The 25,788-nt window shown below is 41.5% G+C and overlaps 1 protein-coding gene across 2 annotated transcripts in view; it reads left to right on the forward strand.

The window, feature by feature from the left end:
* The window catches only part of LOC124292282 (cilia- and flagella-associated protein 221-like), a 157,980-nt gene that overhangs the window by 25,844 nt on the left and 106,348 nt on the right, over positions 1-25,788 (forward strand). For both annotated transcript variants that reach the window (XM_046729348.1, XM_046729349.1), the window contains exons 6-8: positions 4,014-4,170; positions 8,401-8,527; positions 17,440-17,551. In XM_046729348.1, coding sequence (XP_046585304.1) covers positions 4,014-4,170; positions 8,401-8,527; positions 17,440-17,551 — 396 coding nt within the window. The remainder of the gene's footprint in view (positions 1-4,013; positions 4,171-8,400; positions 8,528-17,439; positions 17,552-25,788) is intronic.

Genomic DNA, 25,788 nt, shown 5'->3' on the forward strand with positions numbered 1-25,788 from the left:
TTTTGTTGAATTTCTCTCTGAATATAGTGTTATAGAGGATGAAGTCTATCCACTTCTCCACAAAAGCTGCTCAACAGAATTGGCCTTCTATATGTGTTTCATTGGGACTCTAGAGGTGTGCGTCTCATACCTTGTTGCAAACTGCAACGTCATTACAGTGTAGAACTGATGACATAGCCAGCTGACGGCCAGGCAACAGATGGATTAAAACAGTAGCCTGCGCATCGAAACACAAGAACCTCACCTATACCTGCACCACGTGAAATGGGTCTAATAAGGTCTAACGATGTCATAGTTTCCAAGGGACATAAGCCATGGTGTGTTTATTGTGGACACAGAACTCTCGGTAAATGTTGAAAATATGAATTGATATAACGCAAAAAAAAAATTAGTTACTTCTGATATATGTACGGGTTTGGATATAAAACTACTTGACAAACATTTTTCATGATGAAAAAGTGCAAGACAAAAAGGTTTATTTTCGTGTACACTTGCCCTTTAAGAGGTAACAGGGATAGATAACTCTAAATGAAAGTGAACGAATCTGGTACTTCCTGTATTTTGCGCTGCACATTTACCAACTATAGATATAATGATAATCACGCATACTATCGATACACCGATAGTTTTTTGTTTCTACCTTTGATTAATTGCTATCGGAGACTCAACAATTGCAATCCAGCGATAGGTTGATGCATTGTTACAGCTCTAATAATCACCCATTGAAATGTTCATTAACTCTGCAAATACCATAACTTTATTTCATCAGCACCATAATAGCACTTGATTTAAAGTGTCCTCATCACTAACAATTATTTTTATCAACCCTCACACATAAATGTCTTTTTCTGATTGACTGAGCGCTGTTCTATTATTTTCAATGTACCCTGATTACAAGCGAGTAACATTTTCTATGTTAACTGCTGGGAACATTTGGTACTTCATGTTAGTAATTCTTTATCTTGAATAATTGGGTGACGTTTGATTACCGATGTTTTGCACAAGCAAATTGATGGAAGGGAGATAACTCTAAATATGGTTTTCTTGTTCTCTGCTAGATTCTATGTTCATGAAAATCTAGTATTGGCTAATTGCCTAACTCTGGTACTGATTATTATAATCCGATACCCGTGCTTCAAACAGTTCAAAATTACCATTGAGGTGTTCGGTAAGATAAATACGTTGTTCACTGGTCCCTGAGATGAGCCCATTGGCTGATGTACCCTCTATGTTTGTTTATGTTCACCTAGGCCAGCCCATGTCCCCCTTCCGGACAAGTGAATAACTTATAATATCTGCTTGTCCATGAATTATTGTTCCTCCTTATAAAGCACCTACATGTGTGCAAGAGGGAAAAAAAATTTTTTTCCTGTGTGTTCTAGCTTTAATATATTTGTGATATTAGTTGCTGTTTTTTTGGTTATTTTACATTGTAAATTCAAACTGATTCTCACATAACCTCAGTATTAAACATTAGTCATTATTTTATGATGTTAGTGACATGTTTGTATTTTTCGGAAGCTATAGTGATCGATCTAGTTTCTCTGGGTAGTTTTTACTTAACCTGTCTTGTAAAGGCAAGAATTGTGTAAAAGTTTTGGTCACTTCATGACACATAGTGACCCTCACATATCCTTGGGGCTCAATATCTGCAGTGCTCTACCATCTTGCATCTGATCTTACTTAATAAAATCAGGGACTCATGGAAGAAGTTTGAGAGGAGGGAAATTGCCAAGAGGACAGCTGCAGTATTGTCTTCTTTCATGAGCATGAAGCGTTCCACGTTAGCAGCCCCATCCATGGTAGAAGAAACAATAGTGTCCCTAATGTCAGATTATGGTATGGCATCATATTCAAGCTTGGCCTTGTATGGGTAAATAATGGTTACCTTGGCTAATGTCAAATATACAAAGTGCTGGTTAGTTATTTCTTCATGTCTTGAAACAGAGGAGTCATCACACTCATGATACTCCAATGCTGAAACTGTGTGAAAGGTTTTCATACCTCCACCATTTTTCTGGCTGCCAGTGCCCAAGCTCTATAACACACACTACTGTTCAGAGTTATCCCAAGAAAAGTTTGTGCCATCAAAAAGGCAGGAGTTCTTTCAGGAGGGCACCATGCATATAAGACCACTCCAAGCCAAGGGAGATTCACCAAGGAAGAGGAGTTTTCCACAGGAAAGAACATTAGCGATAGAAGGCAATTTACAGTCAGGCTATCCCAGATGTTGGTCAAAACACTGTCGATTTTTGCACTTTTAATTATTGCTGACAGAAATTCAACATAATGCCAACACTGGGACCAATGGAAGGACAGTTGGTGTTATTGGTTGGAGGCTCAAACGATTCCAACCTTATAATCAGGCTGAATTTTCTTCTTAGGTGAAATTATTCTCTACATGTACACACTTGGAATATTCAAAATAACTTTTAGCCAGTAATACTTAGTGTCTTTGTGTTTTGGCAATTCCAAATGACCATAGCTGAAGCAAATTAGGAGCCACAGGATCATGTGGGTAATCTGAAATAATTGTCCCTCTTTAATGCGGAAATTGCACTTTTTATAAATCTCTAATTTAAACATATTCTGTGTTTTTACTGATCAAAAATGTTAATAAACTGGTACACTTTTAATTCAAAACATTTTTACACGTAATAGGCACTTTTAATTCAAAACATTTTTACACATAAAAGAGCACATCTGTACAAGTTCATTGCATGATTTCAAATTGCATAAAAATCCATTCCATTTTAGTAGCAACCATTAGGTTTCCTTAGATACATAACGCTCACATACATGAGTTACATAGATTGTGTTATTATTTTAGGGAGGGAATCCCAGCTTGTCACAGGTTACATAATTCAAAATGATGCCGCTGACATGCGAGAGATCGACAGAGATATTTGATGGTTTGCAAAAATTAACCTCTGAATATTTTGATACCGAAAATAGGGTTGGTATAAGTACAATGAAGTCATTCATAGAAGTTTTTTGTGCTCATAATCGTAACGTGTGCGTGGAAGTGCGACAAAGGATTTCCTCCATTGCTGCCTATAGAGGTGCTTCATAGCGTTCGTGTACGTGAGCGCAATTTATCTCGTCTAAGACATGGGTAGACATGACAAAGACCTTTGATATGAAAAGTCATATACTGGAGATGAGAGTACCGTATCTGGAATAGGAGTACTGATCTCTAATAGAAGCAACTCTCTAATAGACAGAGGTATGATCATCGTAACACTCTTGAAATCAGCTTCACACCCAAATCATTTCATGTCCGTCTCACTAAAATTTTTAATTTATTCAAGTGCCTCCAACGTTGTTGTTTTTTTATAGGCTTTTCATGTTTGCCAAGAATTTTTTCACAATGGACCATTGGATTCTACTTATAAAAGCGAAGGGATATAAGTTCCACTTTCTTCATCTGACAGATCCTGTACTCTCTTTTTTTCCTTAAGAAGAGACCCACGTTATCAGTTATCAGCAGCCACATTCAGATGCTACTTAAGAAGTGAGCAATTTAGAAACTGGTTTTCCAGAACCTGAATACCATCTGTTAACCATTTGTATAGAGAGTATTTGGGTTTGGAGAGCATTTGGACAATCTGACTATATTATGGATTTTCTCAGAAGAGTCTCCATATCAGTCTCTCAGAGTGGAATACTGGTCTTCCATCCCAGTGTTTGCTTACATTAAAAAGCAAGGTGGAACCAAAGTCAAGAGGTTTGATGAGAGTACATGTTTGTTTGCATCAGTAGACTTCATCAATTGCTAGATGGAGGCCCACCAAATTGCAAACAAACTCAACACTATGGTGTAATGTTGATCTTATCAGGGAATGATTGTGAACATCTCTTTATCCGAAAGTATAGTATGAAGACAATGTGGGATACTCCTCACCTAGATTTGTTTGGCATTTGTGTCGATAATGCTGTCTATTAGATGATGGGCACTGCCTTTGATGTAACTATAATGGCAAGAATGAAGATGCAGTGACTTTATGTTGCAGGTATTGTGCCAGCTAACAGCAAGGCTGAAGTGACAGTAACATTCATGCCCCGGGAGTTCCATACTGTCCAGGCCAAGATACAACTGACCATCTCACAGTTCAATTCTAAACCCATCATCTGTACTTTCTCTGGACATTCCTCACCTGGGCTTCTCAAGTAAGTTGAGTGATACAACTGCTAAAATATTTTTTCATGATATTGAGAACTAATTTAATGTAATTCTAAAGGACACAAGAATAATGAAGTGCAGCCATTAGGCCAAAGTGAACATTACACCATATTGCAGAGTGTTTATAAACTCATGTAACATGTATGTGGGTTATGTACGAAGTGTCTCGATGAAATCAAGTAAGAGAAATCAGCTATGAAAATGAATGCTGTGCTCAGTAAACAACACTTGTTTGAAATGTAAACAAAGCACAGTTCAGATTTTTCATATGTGAAAGATCCGTTCATCTACGTGTTGCATACACTTGCTCATTAGTTTTAGAATAGGTGTGGGAAGAATTAAGGCAATAACAATAGATGTATTCCAATGATTTGGTAGTTTCAACTCAATTATTTATGGTTTACATCAAGGGTGAAGCCATGACACAAACCCATGTACAACATTAACAGTCCTTCTCTTCATTACTATGTCCCTTGCGTACTATGAAAACAAGAAGACAAAGTCATCAATATCCCCCACAGTGGTAAAATACTATTCATGAATATGTCTGCTGGTTATGAGTATGTCCAATGTTACATTGTTCTTCACATTGATCTAATGAAAACATATACAGTCAAATCCCGATGAGTCGAATCGCTGGGGACCAAGTAATACATTCGACTTATCGATGTATTCGAGACATAGGTATGTCTATGAGGGTAGAAAAAAAGATGATCCAGTCCTAATTCCTCCACCTAAGCATTTGTTTACCTAATGATTTCCCTATCACTAATAGGGGCACCTTATCAGTTCCAGTCTGATTAGCACAGACAGTGATTTCCGTAAAATCACTAATCTGCCTTTTGAACTCACCCGTCAATGGCGGAAAGGTATGAGCCTCGCTGGTTTGTTAATTGGATCAGTTTGCTACACCAATCAACTTCTCATTGACTGACTTCGGCTTATGTATACAAGATTGCTGTTGTTTGAATCTCATGGGACCAAATTTCCTTCTCGAGTCATCGTGTGTATTTATGAGACGAATTCGTGTAACCGGTATTCAAATGATGACAACTATAACAGGGAATGGTTGGGACCGACAGGTACTTCGAGTTATGCATAATATTCGAGACACCGGCATTCGACTCATCGGGATTTGACTGTACATATAATGTATGTGTAAACTATTCATGAATACACTAGCATGTTTGTATCAACAACAGAGTGCAAGAGTGCTTCTACGGTTTGATGTACCTCAGTAATGTTGATACTGGAAATAGAGTGGTACTGTTGATATATGTCATTAGGTTCTTGAATACCCACAAAGTGGAAAGAGAGTATCTGAAAGTTTTAGAGTTCTGCTTTGGAAAGGAACACTACCACCAATTTCCGTCGAAGTCAAAGTTGTTGCCATGGAAACACAAAATATATTTTACACTGATATCCAAAACTACCAAAGGCACCACTTCACCACCAGACCTGTCTATGTGCAAAATTTGGTGTAGAAATATTTAACGGTTTTAAAGTTCTGCCGCAGAGTTCAGAGTTCAAAATTATTCCCCCCACAAAACGCGTTGCAGGAGATAATAACAACATTGTCAGAATATTTCTGATTACTTGTCACATTTAACAAGCCATCATCTCTGAATCAATGAAAGTCTCCATCCTAACATTATGCATACTTGTGTTGGTGAACGTGCCATTTTGTGAAGGTCATTTCATAACAATGATGGCACATGTTTGTCAACATTGTCATACATATTTAGTGTTTCCATTAAGATGAGTTTTATTAAATGCAGATTTTTTGCATTATGTTTGAACATGGTGTCTAAGTGATAATTTGTTGTAACTTACATAACTTACTGTGTTCCATTTTACTTTCAATGCCTAGTGTTTGCCCATATTGACAGTTTACAGTTTACTGCTGTTTGTGTACAATCTTCTCACAACTGATTTAGTACAGTATACCCTCGTGTCATGGGTTTCCATGGTATTAAGAAATTTACGACCATGAATATGATCGCTCATATTGCCAAGTCATATAAACATAACATAGTGTTAGACGACATACCTTTGTATCATTTAATGTCAATAAAACACTTTTGTCATTCTGAAGTTCATTGTTGACCGTATCAGATGACAGGTGGTCATTGTGCACAAACTCTGGTGACATCATAAGTTTCCATGGTATTTCCTACAGATCAAATTAAGGGCGCACAGCACATGTCACAATCTCACACGTTGTCAACAGCCAATCCGGGAGTGTCAATGTACGTTTACAGTAATAACAAAGTTGATAAATTGTAATACAATAAACGATTTTGTAGAATTAACACAATAGTCACATTTCTTCAGCATAAATTTCCAGTTCATAAAATATGTAGAGTTGATCAACAGGATACGGGAAATGAAAAGTGAAAAAACAACTTAAGAGATGACCCTATCGGGCCTCCATAATTTAAAAAATAGAGCTGGGATTCCCCTCTTAGGTCACGTGATTGTTTTTATTGATGACATCAGCTAGCAGACGAGCGATGTTTGGAAAACTTTGAAGCTGAGTAAGTTTATAGAAAATGTTTGTAAAGATCGCACCAAAAGTGCTTTACGTGCTAGACATAAAGTTGCATTAGTTTTTATAAGTAGATGGCTGTATGTACGCAAATTGATGAAAGTCTGATCATTTTTGGCTCAGAGCTGTGCTGATCGCCTGATGAACGTAAACAATCGATAGGTGGCGCAATTTGGTGAGTGGCTCGTGAGAAATTATGTCATTAGGAAATACCACGGAAACGTAAGTACCACGGAATCATATGACGGCATGGTACTAAAAACTTAAGGCCTATTTTTGACCCTCAAGAACTGATTCCCTCAAGCTTGACTTTTTATCACAAATGTCCAGGTTAATTATGTCTCTCATGTTAAAAAGCTGAGAGGTATACGGTTACAATTTCCATCCAGTAACTTAAAAACTTTTGGTTGTTTTAAAATTTGGAGACCACCTTTTTTGTCTAAACAAGAGGCGTGCTGCAAATTTTGATTGTGACATTGAAATCTTTTCAAGAATTACAACAATTTACAATTTTCAACTTTGAACAGATTTTTCAACCTGTAACTTGAATTTTTTGGGTCAAAATGTGCTCAAATTTTGAAAACAACTTGTTTGTCTAAAAGAGAGGTGTAGTGCATGTAATATTTGGTTCCAATTTTGTAATTGTTGCAAGACCTATGCCAATTTACATATTTTGAAATAAATTTTTTTTTGAATTTTTGTGAAATAACTTGAAGTGTTTTGATAGATTGTTTCATTTTATCAAGAATCATCAGAATTTACATCTTCTGAACGCAGGAAAAATGACCAAGGAATATAAATGAACCATAAAGTGGGGGAAGGGGGACCTACTGTCTTTGAAGTTTATGGCAAATCATGGATTAACTGTTAGAATCATGCCTGAAGGTCATGTATGTGCTACCAGAAGTAATGTCGCGGGGAGCACCGCAAGAATCAGATGTGATGTCATCAGAACCAAATGTCTTAATAAACAGATGAGTTTTGTGAGACTGTCAGGCAAGGTTGAGAACATGTCACAAGATGGGATTTGGCCTGCACTGGCAGTAATCTTGTCAGTTTCTGATGAGTAAGGGTATCCTTAAACCATAACTTCAATTTCAAATCTTCAAGTGGTGTCACAGATTCTATTGTTTATCTTCAGTTAGCCCCACACATATGGAACTGATCTGTTTATAGGGTCCATGAAATATTCCAGAATTTAGAAAATGCCTTCAGTAAAGTTTAATATAATCCGAGGGAATGAAAAGTTTCAATGTTCAATATATATAAGATTACTTGAAGTCAGAACCCACCAGTTTACACCAGGTACATTCAGGGATTGATATAATAGAGGTAAAATGTTCACAAGAATTACGGAACAATAAATATTCTTGTTAATAACTCAAAGAATACTGCCTCCATCACATCCCGCCCACCTCCCAATCATCTAATTTTAGAATTTGTTTTTTGGAGAGAGGAGAAATTTTCTGGCCTTGTGCATGTGCAGAAGGTACTGGAGACAAGATATTGCTAGTTGTGGAAATTAGATCGTAAAGAGGACTTTGTTTGCAAATATGATGATGTCTTTTTAGTGTGATGGCTGGAAGAATTATGTGAATTAGACATTGATGTAATGTGGGTAGTATCCTTTCAGTTGTTAGCAATGATAAGTATTGTTTTATTAATGCAGGGAAATATCTGAAAGCAGCCATGCAAATTCAGAGGTTCTTGACCCCAGATGCCTATCTCCACTGGACCGTGCAAGATCCAAACGGAAACCATCAGTGAATAAACATGCCTTAATGACACCAAAAAAGGTAACAATGCAACAATATAGCATAAAGGAATTATAACATGTTGTTAACTGACTACTGGCATGTTTCCATGGATACAGGTCAGCAGGGTATATTTCACAGATATTATGACATTTCCTAAGTATGGCCTGCTTATGATGTCTAGGTTTCTACCTGCTTATGATATCTAGTTTTCTACCTTGCTGCTTATTGTAAATATTTGTCTATATCTCATTTTTAGTAATATGTTCACTAGAGTGTATTCTCAGCTTTGATTTTAATAGAAATACATACATTTTTTAAACGTATCTTATCTCACGGCTTGCACCTCTCTCTCTTGCTTTGACACTGAGTGGAACAACTGTAAACTTTTTCCCTTGGCCTCTCTTGTCCCATCGCCCGTGTATTCCATGCTGCTCTCGCTAATGGACTACTCACCGCGATCCATACAAGGCATGCAGTACGCTCCCCAGCAACCCACGTGACCGATGCTCACACATCATTCTCTTTCTCGTCGCGTCCCTGGGTGGATGTAATTGTACTCTCAGTTCCCTTCGTTGAACTCTCCATTATGGGGAAACCTGAAAATTAAACGGAAGTTTTGCGCAATGTGTAAAAAGACTTTCTCCAATCTTGACCCACACAGTTCTTGTGTCGACTGTTGGTTTGTTTGAGGCTGACGATTGTTGTAACAAATGTTCCCGTCTGTCTGAATATTATCTTAAGGCATACCATCAGGTATGTTCCCGTTGTCTATTAGACGGGCCAGATATACCTCTTCAGAAGTGAGTCCTTCTTCGCCTTAGAAACCTCGCCTGCAACGTCCTACTTTGGTTCCGAAGCGGTCGAAATCCAATTCACTAGGAGGGGGAGGATCTTATGGCCACCTCGTCCGATTCTTACCTCTCTAGGATTTGAGGAAATTGTTGGGTACTCACTCGTCCCCCCTAAGACTGGAGCCTCTATGGTTGTAGTGATGGAACACCCATCCATCCCTGTGACTGCTGCAGCCCCTCGAGACCATTCGGATGACCTTATCTTCCTCCCGATCTCCTCTTTCTTCCCAGCCGACAAGAGTGCTCGTCCCCCACTACGTGTCGGTTGGAGCTAACCTCTGTCACTGCTAGCTAGTCAGGGAGCACCAAACAATCTAGATCTCCGAATCGATCCTCTCATAGCCTCTCACGATCTTGTTCGTTGAGTCAAACTTCTGGACATTCTCATCACGATAGTTCGTCAGATCAAGTTGAGCTGCCTCATACAAACCGAATGCATTCACCTCGCCACTAAACAACACCTCACCACTAAACAACACCGTCGAATTGGTTCGTCAGATCGTCTAGTTTCATGCCATGGTTCACCAAACTCATCTGAGTATCTCTGCCGTACCGTTTCAGCAGGCTGAACAGGTTTGCCGCGACATTACCGAACTGATTCTTCAGCACGGAATGGCTCATCTCGTTCGTCCAAACCACATCGCCAAACTGGGTCGTTAGGCCGAACCAGTTCACCACAACATCCCCGTACTAGTTCGGCAGACCGATCTTAACCTCATCACCGAACTAGTTCGTCAAGCCGAACCGATTAGCTGCACTATCGCCAAACTAGTTCGGCAGATCGATCCGCTTCCCCCGAGGTCTTCCCAACCATATCACCGAACCGGTTCATCAGGCCAAGCCAGTTCGTCACCATGTTACCAAACTGGTTCGACAGACCGATCTGCTTCATCTTGGCCCTCCGAACCGCACTGATGAACTGGTTCGCCATAGCTTTACCGAACTACTTCATCATCTCGAACCGGTTCGCCTCGGCATTACCATTCAAGTTCGTCGGGCTGAATTGGTTCACCCTACCGAACAGCAGTTCCTCGAACAAATTCATCTGTTTATCATCGCTGTTCTAGTTAGTCTGGCCGATCTCATTCACTACACGCTATCAGTTCTATGATCGAACCGAGTTACTTTGAACTAGTTCATCCATCCTTACCAAACCGCATCTCTGAACTGGTTCCTTGGAAGCTTATGCAGTTCGAACCACTACTACACCGAACCGGTTCATCAAGTCTTACTGCTTCGTATCAACTGTCTACTTCTTCTAACTGTTCACCACGTCAAATCGATTCACACAGCCAAATCAATTCACCACAGCCGATCCGGACCCTATCACCGAACTGATTCATGATGGCTTTAAATATGGCATCCACGTCGGCGACATCAAATTAACAGTTGGAAGCAGACGTAAACATCAACACAACAACAACAACCTAACACAATATCTATATCAAATGCTGTATCATCTATCATTCCAGTATAGTGCCTTATTCTAAATTCAAAAGACAAGGTTTGATAATGATATGAGGTATACATGGCCCAATTGGATATCTGAAACATATTTCATTCACCAAAAGTGATTATGGATTAGTAAACAAGCTTATGTGAATAATGTTCCATTACATTTATACATAAATACAACAAATATTAGATAATAAACAGCATGATAAGAGAGCAAGCAACGTGTGTATATTACATCGTATTTAGCCATCAAATGTGCGATTGAATGTTTACATCTTATGGTGACATGATTTGGACAGATGAAGAACTAATGCAATGTGTCTTCATAGGAATGGCGGCAGGAGCAGGATGGATTTAAAGATATATATGCTGTTCAAACATGTATGCATTCAAATCACTACACCAAAGTCAGAGGAAAAAATGAACTATTTGGCAAAATGTATACCAAAATTTAAGTCCAAACTACTGTTGGTTTGATGTTTGTAATAACTTGTCCTCCCCCTTTTGATGTAAGAGCAAGGGTGGGGAAGAAGTAGCCTAGCTAGGCCAGAATCTTCCCAATTTCATAGAAAACAGAACAAAATACCCTAGTGTAAACAGGGGGAAAACTTTGGCCTAGGAGGGAGGGGGGAACTTTAGCCTAGCCCAACTTTTCCCCGGGGTTAGAATATCCTAGGGCAAAACTTCCCTGGGGAAAGTTTGTCCTAGTCCAGATTCTCCCCAGGGAAATTTATACCGGGGAAGAAATGGCCTGCTACACTGGCACTTGACGTTCTGACGATCCCAGATCTCCAAGACTCCTTCTGTGACAGGGGCTCATCTCTTTCCAGATTTAATCTACAATCCAATCTTCACGTTTGATGAATGATTCCGTTTGGCGCAGTTATTAGCTGTACAACCACCTGTTTGTGCATTACTTGATAAGCTTGCGATCCAGAAATATTTTACGATGCTTCACTGAGTCCTGTTACTACAGACTACTCGTTACAGCATTATGGTGTATCATGGGTGCAATCATGGCTTGGGTCGCCATCTTCTTAATCATCATCAGCAAGCATCTGGACAGATGGGTCAAGTTTCTGCGCATGGTACCAGCAGTAATGACGTGCCAAGTAGCTGGCATCCCTTAGACTGGATTTTATGGGTTGTGACTCGCCCGGTTAACCGAAGACCGTGTTGTCCGAATTTTTGTCACTGTTGCATCGTGGGGAATGTTTGCAAACGGGGGACTACTGTTTCTTTACCAGAGACTTTTGATGATTAGAGTGACTATGAAGTGCAATGACAGAGTTGTCTTTGTCCCACGAGTCGGGTATCATTCCAGTTTGTAATTGCCAGTAATTATGAACAGTGCCATTCCCGGTAAGAGTGATTGTGTCAGAATTCATCAGCCTACCGAAAGAGACTGCTTACCAAAGGTGTAAGACAGTAACGCCTGAGAACGCTTCGACTTGGCTAGGGTTACTCTGGTTGCTGCTTTAGCCCAAGCACTCAGTTCAGAGGTCCCTGCAGTTATGTCCGAACGGTCCAAATGCAGTGATCTACTACCTAAATAACTCCATCTGGCGAACCTTCACTTTGTTTGGCGAACCAAACGTTCCTAAGATTGTCGATCATATGAACTTAATCACTCCGTTTACAATGTGAACGTTCCTGTTGATTGTCTGACAATCTCCATATGCCGAACCTACTACATTCAGTCCTCCATTAGTACTGTCATGGTAGCTTGACTATTTGAACGTACCTATCGTCAGTGGCAAGAGTTGCTAGGCCTCCTCACTTCAGCTCAGCCATCAATTACAGAGGTCAACTTCAGGCCAACAACCCCAAGGCGTTAATCCACCTCCTCACTTCAGGATGGTGTCAATCAACCTACTACACACCATTATGAAGAAGGGAAACTTCCTCATCAGCGTTGATCTTCAGGACGTCTAAACTTCACGTCCCGATCCATCCAGAGCACCAGAAGTACCTTCGCTTCGTATTCAATGGGAACCATTACGAGTGGAGGGTCCTGCCATTTGGAATTTCCACGGCCTTGTGGCTTTTTACCCGTATTACCAAGCTGAGTTTCCTGCATCGTCAGGAATCAGGAAATAGTTTTCGTGAGTTACATATAGGGCTGACACGGTGTACCGCGGTATTTTGTTTTCGGTTCGGTACACCGAAATTCACTTTGAAAATACAGTACGTTTGGTTTTCGTACCGAAAACATCATCTTACTCACCTTAAGCACATTACTTTTGGAATGTCATCACAAATATTCCATGTAATTTAATTCCTAATGACATCTTCATGTAGCTACCGTTTCAAACATTTCTATGTGATAGTGCTATTGTCAACAACTCATGCTACTTTGATTGGATGAACGAGTTCATATAAAGGCACTTTCGTTTGGGTCCCATTTCCAAGAAGATTTCTTCTCAGAACTTTAATTATTATTGTTAATGAACCAAACCGAAATGTACGGAACTGAGAGCTGTGTACCGCAATATGTACCCCAAACTGTGGCATGGGCGTACCGTTGCACCCCAAGTTACATGGACGACTGCATCCAGTCTCACCAGGTTTCAGCCGTTCTACTTCAACATCTACAGTTTGCCAGCAAGCTGCTTCGCCAGTTAGGGTGGCTTTTGAATTCCGCGAAGTCAGAGTTAATATTGACTCAGAAGCTTCAACTTATCATAGCAGTGTTTGACACCCGTCAGGGGATGATTTTTGGGCCCCAAGATAGGTGGGTTAATATTCAGCATTGTGTCCCACCAGCACTGTCTCAGGCAAGGACTCTTCGCCAATGGCTCCTCATTAGGTCTCCTCATGTCATGCACAAGCCCTGACTTACAGAGGCCAGCTTCAACTTTGTCTGTTACAACGGTTTCTGTGACCATTTCTGCAAGTCGACAATCCCAAGGAATTGATTGAGCTCACAGAACCACTTTGTCCAGTCCTTCAGTGGTGGCTTGACAAACGGACCGTTTGCGCCGGAGTTTCTATGATGCCCTTTGCACCGACTCATCATCTATTCGTTAACGCATCCCTCAGGGGCTGGGGAGCGCACTTCCTCAAGTGGCCGGGTTTTGGTCATTAGAAAAACAGGCACTCCACATCAGCGAACTGGAGTTCAAGGCTGTGATACACAAGCTGTAGAACACTGGGCTCTGGAACTTCTGTCGTCCAGTCTACTCATGTAGTTGGACAATTCGATGGTAGTTTGGTATGTGAACAGGGATTGACAGGATCAGCAAATCTACTTCACTGGGAATGAGATTCTTTCATCTGATCGACGCTCTAAACATCGTCGCCTGAGCAAGACACATTCCTTGAGCCAAGAATGTGATAGCCGATGCCCTGTCCCGCTTCGGGTCGCCAAACGAGTGGAAATTACACCCCCAGATATTCCAGACAATGATCTACCAATTATCACGGCCCGTAGTAGACCTGTTTGCCACTAGATTCAACCACCAGCTCCCAAGGTTCGTGTCTCCGATTCCGGACCCTCAAGCATGGGACCTCGACACACTGGCAATCTCATGGGAAGGACTAAATGCGTATGCGTTCCCACCTCCCGCTCTACTTCCCAAAGTAGCACAAAAGTTGGGCACCACCAAGAAGATACTTCTTCTTTTGGTAGCGCCCTTTTGGCCAGGGAGAAGATGGTTCGTCGACATAAGAAGTCTGGCAGAACCAAACCCAGTACCACTTCCCCGATCGAGATTATCTACTTCTTCACCCTAACTCAGATCTTCGCCACAGGTCCCTTCGGACCCTATTTCTTCACATCTGGCACTTTTGCAGAAATCTCTTCTAACCAAGGGCTACTCTCATAGAATAGCTACAGCTATTACTTCTGCTCATCGGATATCTATTCGTTCATTAAATGACAACAAATGGAAGAGTTTTGAGGTTTATGGCAAGGCTAGAGGAATGTAGTCTCCCACTTCCGCCTCTGCTCAGGTCGCCGCGCAGTTTCTACAGCACTTGCGTGCTACGAAGAAACTCAAGGGTACCACATTAGCTACTTATTTGGCCGCCATTAATTCTATTCTGGCTACCACTATGGGTATCAAGGTATCCATCGTTCCAGAATTACAGTATTTAATACGCTCATACAAGCTCACTGACTAGTCCCGGAAATTGCATCCTCCAGACTGGGATCTTTCAGTACTCCTTCATTTCTAGTTTCTGGACAAAGATTTAGAGCACATTACTTTCAAGACATTCTTCCTGGTAGAGTAAGCTACCACGGCTCACATTTCAGAACATCACACGCTTGATGTCAATTGCGTGAAGTTTGAGCTGAAGAAACATGGCAGTGTCTTCCTGAGACTTTGTCGCGAAGAATCAGTTGCCAGTTAGAATGTTTACTATTCCACCGTTGTCCACCATACCAGAGCCTCATGATGCTGAAGATTTGTCACTTTGCCCGGTAAGTGCACTATGTATATTCCTTGCCGTTTCTAAGGACCGGCGACATTTACGGAAGTGCCTCTTCATACCCCTTTCGACCACCACCAGAGCTGAGGTGTCTAGGACTACATTGTTGTTCTGGATGCGTTCTGTCATACTATGAAAGTACACTTTTGCCAGTTTACCTCCTCCAGCCGCATCCAAACCTCTTGAGACTCATGCTTTAGCCTTGGCAATGGCGTTGCATAGCAACTGCTCCCTGACATCTATCATGGAGTGTTGTTTCTGGTGCTCTGACAGTGTCTTCTCATCTCATTATCTGCGAGACCTCTCAGTGACAGACGTACAAGGGTTACACCACTTTGGACCACTCGTCATGGCTCAGCAGCTCACTTCGTGCCATCAGCGCAGATGAAGGAAAGCTCCGCATTCGGTACTGCTTTCTGTATTTCTTGAATAAAAGTCTGAACTTCATGGTGTCTTTTGTTTTCGTTGATTATGGGTTTTTAGAATTACTTCACTTAGTTTGATACTAAGGCATCTAGATACCGCCACCAGGTTTGCCTCAGTGTTTTGATAGTAAAGTGTGTGTCATGATTCAGAGGTGTTCGTCTCTCTCGCTTACTGACCTCTACTCCACAGAGCAATTATGTCAGTGAAGTGAGTCCCTCCCGAATTCAAGTTGATTTTGTTGCATTTTGACTCCTAATTTGCCGGCTCATCCATTGACTAAGTTTTAAAGGAGCGAGGGTATGTCCTTTCATCTTAATGAAGGTTGCAGCTGAACACCACATCGCTCGGTAGCACCAATCTCCCTGGGAGTCGTTGAGCTTAGTAGGCCAAGGGGTTCAGGAGAACCCATCATAAGCACAGGAGTTGCATGCATGCGTAACAGGCCTCCCTTGTGCATCATTATATACGGTTTTTCCGGATACATTTTAGCTATCCTTTCTGGCTAGACTTAGGGTGATCTGCGACCCGCCATCCAACCGTTGGATAAGTGCCAGCCATGGGATAAGATAAGTTTAAGAATTTGAAAATTTCAACTATAAATTGTATGTTTATATACTTATCTTATCTCACGCAATGGACACCCGCCCAACCTCCCCACTACTCAGATTACTGTGACAGCTCCAAGAAATATGTGTGAGCATCGGTCACGTGGTTGCTGGGGAGCATGCTGCATGCCTCGTAAGGATCGTGGTAAGTAGTCTATCAGCGAGAGCATCATGGAATACACGGCAATGGGACAAGAGAGGCCAAGGGATAAAAGGTTACAGTTGTTCCACTCAGTGTCGAAGCAACAGAGAGAGGTGCAACCGTGCGATAAGATAAGTACAGTGAAACCTGTCTAAACCGGCACCCCAGGGGACCGAAATAAAATGCCGGTTTAGACAGGGTGCCAGATTAGACAGTGACAATAATTTTCCAACTTGGCTGCTATTTACTTAAGTTTGTCAATCTATTTATATCTATTATGCCTTTGATCTTTTGTAATAGTGCAACAAATTAAAACAATGTTGATGACAGATAATTATTCTTTATTTAGCACTGAACATTGTTTCAATTACAAGTACAAATCAACAATTTGGCAAGAAAAAGTCAGACATTTTGGCTTGAAGCTTCTCACTGGTCTTCTCAAGTGCGATCTTTTTAGAAACACAGACACACAAAGTGACTGACGAGTCAATGAAACCAATGCCTATTTATTTGCTCTCTGACACATGTCAGTCACTTGAAAACAGTTAATGCAATCCCCAGTGTTTATGAAGCATAACCGAGGTAATCCTACAAGCGTTTGATTCACTGTGCAATCACTACTTCTTGATTATCTAGTGTGCCAAGAGGATTAATTATTGTATTGGATTATGGGTCCTTGATTGGACTGCTCATACCCATGCCAGTTTAGATAGTGGTAATTACACTTAATATTGCTTGTTGGGACCGGAAAGTTGTGCCAGAATACGGAATAGACAGGTGCCGGATTAGACAATGTTTTGATGATCATAGTATCGTTGTGAAATGGCGGGACCAAAATTTGATGCCGGTTTTGACAGTGTGCCGGATAAGGTGCTGGTGTTGGCAGGTGTCACTGTATATATAAATATAGAATTTATAGTTAAAATTTTCATAATGTTGTTAAATATATGAAAGAAAACATTGTGAAATGTTACTGTTATTATGTATGATTAATGTTGATCATTTATCATTAGTCATGTTAATTATTTTTTTAATCAGGAGAAAGAATACCAGGGAATCAAGTTCCCGGCTGTCATAGAGAGTCCATATGCTGTTGCACAGGTTCTCATCCAGGAACCAGGAAAATTGCGGGCAAAAGATATGAGAGAATGTAAGTAAAAGGAAAAACAGTTTTTGGAGATACTTGTGAAAAAACAATATGTCTATCATGTTTTTAGCTCTCCACTACTACGTAACTGCTGGCAAGTAGTTACCACTAAAAGAAATACATTTTGATAAAATATTTGGCTAAGTTTAAAGCACTGTTTACATGATATGTTTTCTGTAATCATGAGTACCCAAGGGGATTATCCCTTTCTTATTGTATACAGTAGTATACACTATGGGACTACTTGAGCCCTTGGGAAGTCGCTAATCCTGTAGCCCCATAGTGTATACTACTACTGAGGTGCATGCAAAATTTGATGAAAATCGGTAGAATAGTTTCTGAAATATTGACTTTTAAGTGAGCATGGGGTCGGTTGGGAAAAAGGCTCGGGTCTCCTCGTGGTAGGTTGCTTCTCTGAACGCTGTGGGTGGATGAGTCGCAGTGCGTGTGCGTGTGTCTCTCTCGGCTTGGTGTACGGGTGGCTGGCTACATTAAGCAGAAAAAAAAGCATGCAAGACCGATAAAAAATCATGGCGAATGCTCTCGGCGGCCCGTCTTTCAAGTAGTACAAGTTCGGTTCACCGTCTTTGATGTCAACCAGGTCGATGTTGTAAGTTTTCATGGACCATATCGGATCGGTGGCGCGTTTTCTGCTGTCCCCCTTGTATTCGCCCGGCTGGTATAAGTACCTAATGCTGACACGGTCCGGTAATGTTTTCTCTGTTTTATCGCGAAGTGCCGCCGCTGACGCTGATTCGACTGATTTCATTTTGATGGCTTTGGCGGGTCTTTTGCCCACGAGTCTGGTGACTTCGTTGTTGATGACATCCACCACTCATGGAAAGCGTACAACCCATTCCGTGTTTCTGTTTCCGGGATCGATTAAATCCTGCAAGTATTGGTGCAAGAACAGGCGTTCGGCTAGGGTGGGATTGAATCTCTCAACGATGGCATGGCAACGGTGAGCTTACGCCACACCTCGTCTCACTTGGACTTTGTTCTTGGCCAGCAGCTGTGACACGGCTCCCATGAACTTGTGTTCGTGATCGACTTGCAATACGGTAGGCCATGTCAAGTGACTGCATTTGTATATGCGTTCAAAGGCTTTGGCGACTTCGTTCGAATCTTTCATTGTCAACGATTCGGCTTCCTTGTAGCGACTGGCGACGTCGACGACAGTGACGACGGTCAGGGCGTACTTGTAGGTTTTGCGCCTCACCCTGTCGCAGAAACAGGAGGTCGCCTTGGTGAACGCGATTCGGCATTGAAATGTCGAATTTTCTTCTCGGGATGTACCGAGACTCTAACGGCTTTGGCGAGTTTCGGGATGGCGTCCTCACCTTTCCAGTACCCTCGCGGGCTGTAATAAATTTTCTCCATGATATATGTACGCATGTGTGCGTAAGTGTTTAATTATTCGATACCGTGTGTGTGTGTGTGTGTGTGTGTGTGTGTCCGTACGCAAAAGTAATGACTCCGTCGATGGAGATCCATCGTTTCGTGTCCATGGGAGACAGTGAGGTCTTGTTGATTCTCACTCCGTGATATCCTGTGTCCGTCGCTTATCAGCATGTTCATTTGGTGTTTGAACGTTTTATTCTTGAACAGGGCTTCCTTGAATCTGGTGTGCTTGATGTGTTTTTCACCACGTTTTTTCACGCCTTTCGCCTTTCAGATTTTGTCGGCGGCGGCTTTCTTGATGGAATACATCTTGGGTCTCAAGCCGACGTACTCGGCGATTGGCGTGCCCATGCATTTGTCCTTCATCTTGCCGAGCACCTTTTTTGTTGACTTGGCTGTGCATAGGGTGATCTTTAGGGTAGTTGCTGGTGTCGTAAAGGTGCATGTGTTTCTTCATGTCCTCGTACACGTCCTCGGTGCTAATTTCCATCAGCAGGGAATCCGTGTCCGTGTACAACACTTCGCACATGTTGCCGTACTTCTTTTTCAGCTTGTTGTAGTAGAAATCGTACATGAAGTGTTTGGATAAGTCGAGGATGCTCATCCCCACGTAAACGGGCCACGAACGCCGGGCTGGCTAGAAGTTTCCTGAGTTTTTCTTCCTCGCTGGATCTGACTAATTTCACGTTAACGCGTTTTCTCAAATTCTCCATCACCTTGCCTAACACCGACGTTATTCATGAGCTTGTGCAAGTTTTTTCCGAAGTCACTCGTGGCTTGTTTTCGCAGCTTCGTGATCAACTGAATGTAAGGTTCCATCCATGGACTTTGATCGAACTGGAGCGCCCTGTGTATTTTCGTGAGTTTCATTCCCAGCGACAAGTACAGCTGCAGATTGCGATAGTGAACGAGGTATTTTGACTTGTTCATCAAGTTCGGCACGAGTTTTTCAACGTTAGCCAGCTTGTTGTTTCCCAGCAAGTGTCGAGGTAGACCGTGTCGATCGTGTCCACGACCCAGCCCGAGCCGATGTGCGTGTAGTGTTCCAGGGATTCTCGTATTTTTGCAAACGAGGTGTCGATGGACGCGTCGATGGATTCGGGTTGAGTCACGACTTCTTGCTTGCCTCTGAAGTAAGGCTGGATGTGCTCGGTGGTGCCGTTCGTCTGCTGTTTTTCCAGAGACATTCTCACCGTGAGTTGAAATTTGAGTCTACCCAGATTGTCCAGTCTTGCCGACAAAGGGTTTGATGTCATTGACGTCCATTTTTTTGTCGACGTTCATCCTCCAGCCTCTCAGATACTTACCTGTGGCGATCTTCGTCTGCGCGAACCGTAGTTCGATGGGTTTGTGTTCCTCCAGCAGTTCGACGAGCTCGGCTTTCCTCATGCACGAATAACCTCTGAGCCCACGCTCCTTCGCTTGGAGTTTGAGCTGTTACACCAAGGGTTGTCGTCGTTCATCGACGATGCCGATCAATTTCAACAGTAGAGGTTTCCTCAAACGGGAGTAACCGATTACTCCGCGTTTTTTGGCAATGCTTTTCAGTTCTCGAACGGTAATCATCGTTGCTATATCAATGTGTGAAAAACTTTTTCTAAATGAAAAATAATTATATTCAGATGCGAAGTCAAATCTCTAATAGGTTGTTCGCTATAGTCATATATATAGTTATACACATAAATATATTTTAATCTAATTGTTTGGCGATCAACACGGTCGCCGCTAGACCCAGCGCCATGAAAATCAGTTCCCGGTCTTTCTGTTCTGGGGAGTCATTTGCCGGTGAGCAGGTAGTATTCTCGCATGGCATTGTCGACGTTCTTGAACGTTTGAACGGCATGGTTTTCGCACGAGAGTTGGTCGTTGATGAACTGTATTCTCTGCACGCGTTTTTTGGTGTACTCGGCTTGCGCGGCTTCCAGTTTCTCCAAGGCGAAACGCTTCCATTTCGTCCGCGTTCGACGTTCGTAATTTGGAGAAGCGATAATTGCTGCCGGAAAATAACAGGGCTTTGACTAATGCACCACCGCCCATCATGGCGATCATAGCCATTCTTTTTAATATTATGTGTTTTATAATATTACTTCAAAATATTTTCTGGTATAATTCCTTGTTTCACGAGAATGTCCTTGGTGGCCATCACCATTCCTAAGTCAATGACGAGCATGCCCATGTCCGCACGTTGAAATCGAGTTTGATCGTTGGCTGTTTGAGAACCATTTTCGTTAAGCGAGCATACCTATTTATATGAAGAGGTACAATACAATGTTTCAATCAACTCATTTAATGTATTATCATCATTGGTCTCCCATAGGACACCACCATCATCCCCCACTACCACTGCTTATCTGTATGAAGAATGTACAATACAATGTTTCAATCAACTCATTTAATGTGTTATCACCATTGGTCTCCCATAGGACACCACCATCATCCCCCACTACCACTGCTTATTAATATGAAGAGGTACAATACAATGTTTCAAGCATCATTGGTCTCCCATAGGACACCACCATCATCACCCACTACCACTGCTTATCTGTATGAAGAGGTACAATACAATGTTTCAAGCATCATTGGTCTCCCATAGGACACCACCATCATCACCCACTACCACTGCTTATCTATATGAAGAGGTACAATACAATGTTTCAATCAACTCATTTAATGTGTTATCATCATTGGTCTCCCATAGGACACCACCATCATCCCCCACTACCACTGCTTATCTATATGAAAAGGTACAATACAATGTTTCAATCAACTCATTTAATGTGTTGTCAACATTGGTCTCCCATAGGACACCACCATCATCCCCCACTACCACTGCTTATCTATATGAAGACGTACAATACAATGTTTCAAGCATCATTGGTCTCCCATAGGACACCACCATCATCACCCACTACCACTGCTTATCTATATGAAGAGGTACAATACAATGTTTCAATCAACTCATTTAATGTATTATCATCATTGGTCTCCCATAGGACACCACCATCATCCCCCACTACCACTGCTTATCTGTATGAAGAGGTACAATACAATGTTTCAAGCATCATTGGTCTCCCATAGGACACCACCATCATCCCCCACTACCACTGCTTATCTGTATGAAAAATGTACAATACAATGTTTCAATCAACTCATTTAATGTGTTATCATCATTGGTCTCCCAAAGGAGATCACCATCATCCCTCACTACCACTGCTTATCTATATGAAGAGGTACAATACAATGTTTCAATCAACTCATTTAATGTGTTATCATCATTGGTCTCCCATAGGAGGTCACCATCATCCCTCACTATCACTGCTTATCTATATGAAGAGGTACAATACAATGTTTCAATCAACTCATTTAATGTGTTATCATCATTGGTCTCCCATAGGACACCGACATCATCCCCTACTACCACTGCTTATCTATATGAAGAATGTACAATACAATGTTTCAATCAACTCATTTAATGTGTTGTCATCATTGGTCTCCAATAGGACACCGACATCATCCCCCACTACCACTGCTTATCTGTATAAAGAGGTACAATACAATGTTTCAATCAACTCATTTAATGTGTTGTCATCATTGGTCTCCCATAGGACACCACCATCATCCCCCACTAACACTGCTTATCTATATGAAGAATGTACAATACAATGTTTCAATCAACTCATTTAATGTGTTGTCATCATTGGTCTCCAATAGGACACCGACATCATCCCCCACTACCACTGCTTATCGATATGAAGACGTACAATACAATGTTTCAAGCATCATTGGTCTCCCATAGGACACCACCATCATCACCCACTACCACTGCTTATCTATATGAAGAGGTACAATACAATGTTTCAATCAACTCATTTAATGTATTATCATCATTGGTCTCCCATAGGACACCACCATCATCCCCCACTACCACTGCTTATCTGTATGAAGAGGTACAATACAATGTTTCAAGCATCATTGGTCTCCCATAGGACACCACCATCATCCCCCACTACCACTGCTTATCTGTATGAAAAATGTACAATACAATGTTTCAATCAACTCATTTAATGTGTTATCATCATTGGTCTCCCAAAGGAGATCACCATCATCCCTCACTACCACTGCTTATCTATATGAAGAGGTACAATACAATGTTTCAATCAACTCATTTAATTTGTTATCATCATTGGTCTCCCATAGGAGGTCACCATCATCCCTCACTACCACTGCTTATCTATATGAAGAGGTACAATACAATGTTTCAATCAACTCATTTAATGTGTTATCATCATTGGTCTCCCATAGGAGGTCACCATCATCCCTCACTACCACTGCTTATCTATATGAAGAGGTACAATACAATGTTTCAATCAACTCATTTAATTTGTTATCATCATTGGTCTCCCATAGGACACCGACATCATCCCCTACTACCACTGCTTATCTATATGAAAAGGTACAATACAATGTTTCAATCAACTCATTTAATGTGTTGTCATCATTGGTCTCCAATAGGACACCGACATCATCCCCCACTACCACTGCTTATCTGTATGAAGAGGTACAATACAATGTTTCAATCAACTCATTTAATGTGTTGTCATCATTGGTCTCCCATAGGACACCACCATCATCCCCCACTAACACTGCTTATCTATATGAAGAATGTACAATACAATGTTTCAATCAACTCATTTAATGTGTTGTCATCATTGGTCTCCAATAGGACACCGACATCATCCCCCACTACCACTGCTTATCGATTTGAAGACGTACAATACAATGTTTCAATCAACTCATTTAATGTGTTGTCATCATTGGTCTCCAATAGGACACCGACATCATCCCCCACTACCACTGCTTATCTGTATGAAGAGGTACAATACAATGTTTCAATCAACTCATTTAATGTGTTGTCATCATTGGTCTCCCATAGGACACCACCATCATCCCCCACTACCACTGCTTATCTATATGAAGAATGTACAATACAATGTTTCAATCAACTCATTTAATGTGTTATCATCATTGGTCTCCCATAGGAGATCACCATCATCCCTCACTACCACTGCTTATCTATATGAAGAGGTACAATACAATGTTTCAATCAACTCATTTAATGTGTTGTCATCATTGGTCTCCCATAGGACACCACCATCATCCCCCACTACCACTGCTTATCTATATGAAGAGGTACAATACAATGTTTCAATCAACTCATTTAATGTGTTGTCATCATTGGTCTCCCATAGGAGATCACCATCATCCCCCACTACCACTGCTTATCTGTATGAAGAATGTACAATACAATGTTTCAATCAACTCATTTAATGTGTTGTCATCATTGGTCTCCAATAGGACACCGACATCATCCCCCACTACCACTGCTTATCTGTATGAAGAGGTACAATACAATGTTTCAATCAACTCATTTAATGTGTTGTCATCATTGGTCTCCCATAGGACACCGACATCATCCCCCACTACCACTGCTTATCTATATGAAGACGTACAATACAATGTTTCAATCAACTCATTTAATGTGTTATCATCATTGGTCTCCCATAGGACACCGACATCATGCCCCACTACCACTGCTTATCTATATGAAGAGGTACAATACAATGTTTCAATCAACTCATTTAATGTATTATCATCATTGGTCTCCCATAGGACACCACCATCATCCCCCACTACCACTGCTTATCTATATTAAGAGGTACAATACAATGTTTCAAGCATCATTGGTCTCCCATAGGACACCACCATCATCACCCACTACCACTGCTTATCTATATGAAGAGGTACAATACAATGTTTCAAGCATCATTGGTCTCCCATAGGACACCATCATCATCACCCACTACCACTGCTTATCTATATGAAGAGGTACAATACAATGTTCCAAGCATCATTGGTCTCCCATAGGACACCACCATCATCCCCCACTACCACTGCTTTTCTATATTCCAATATTCCAATTTATGGCGACGACCTGTAATTCATCAAGTCTGGACCAGACATTCCAGTGATCAACTTGAGCTTCGATCTACGCACTTGGTTAGGTGTGGTGACATTGGGTTTCACATCGTCCTTGAGAATATTTCGCTCATATGACGACGTGCATGCGTGTGTATGTGTATGTGCGGCTGCTTGTACTAGCCCAGACTTCACCTGGGTTTATAGTGCAAGCCCTCTGGGATACCATACTGCCGTGAAGCATGCATTCCCCACTCGGACACATTATAATGACTCCGAGTCGCCCAGTCCTTGTTGTACCCATTAATGCCGAGCACCAGGCAGGGACCAACAAGTACCATATTTTAACGTCTTTAGGTATGACGCGGTCTGGGATTGAACCAGCGACCTTCCGCTCTCCGGGCGGACGCTCTAACCACTACACCACGGAGGTGGTTTCTACGCACTTGGGATACGGTGACACATTATGTTCCCCACGTCAGCAAGCCTCACCACCCTATCCCATTAGTCACCATTTACGACAAGTCGACAGGTCTCACGTGCCATCTCTTTGCCATCCTTCTCTGGTTAATGGCATTTGCAATTCTCACCTTAACTCCTGGTATAAGGGACTCGGGGGGGGTTGTCGATCTCGTCTCCACTCGACAATCTGTTACGCTTGGCATTGTATAAGGTAGCTATAGATTTTCGTCATCGGAGCTTCTTAATTCGTCTACTACTTTCCTCTTAACCAGTTACATTGCTACTGGGCCTTTAGTTCAGATAATTTAACTTGGTTTCTATGTGCTGACTGCTCAGTGCTGCTTATATACCTGACCTGTCTTACTTCGTTTTGTTTGTCGTTATTAAACAATCAACATTTG

This window comes from Haliotis rubra, unplaced genomic scaffold, assembly GCF_003918875.1.
Source record: "Haliotis rubra isolate DU_JTF1 unplaced genomic scaffold, ASM391887v1 Scf511, whole genome shotgun sequence".
NCBI classification, from domain to species: domain Eukaryota; kingdom Metazoa; phylum Mollusca; class Gastropoda; order Lepetellida; family Haliotidae; genus Haliotis; species Haliotis rubra.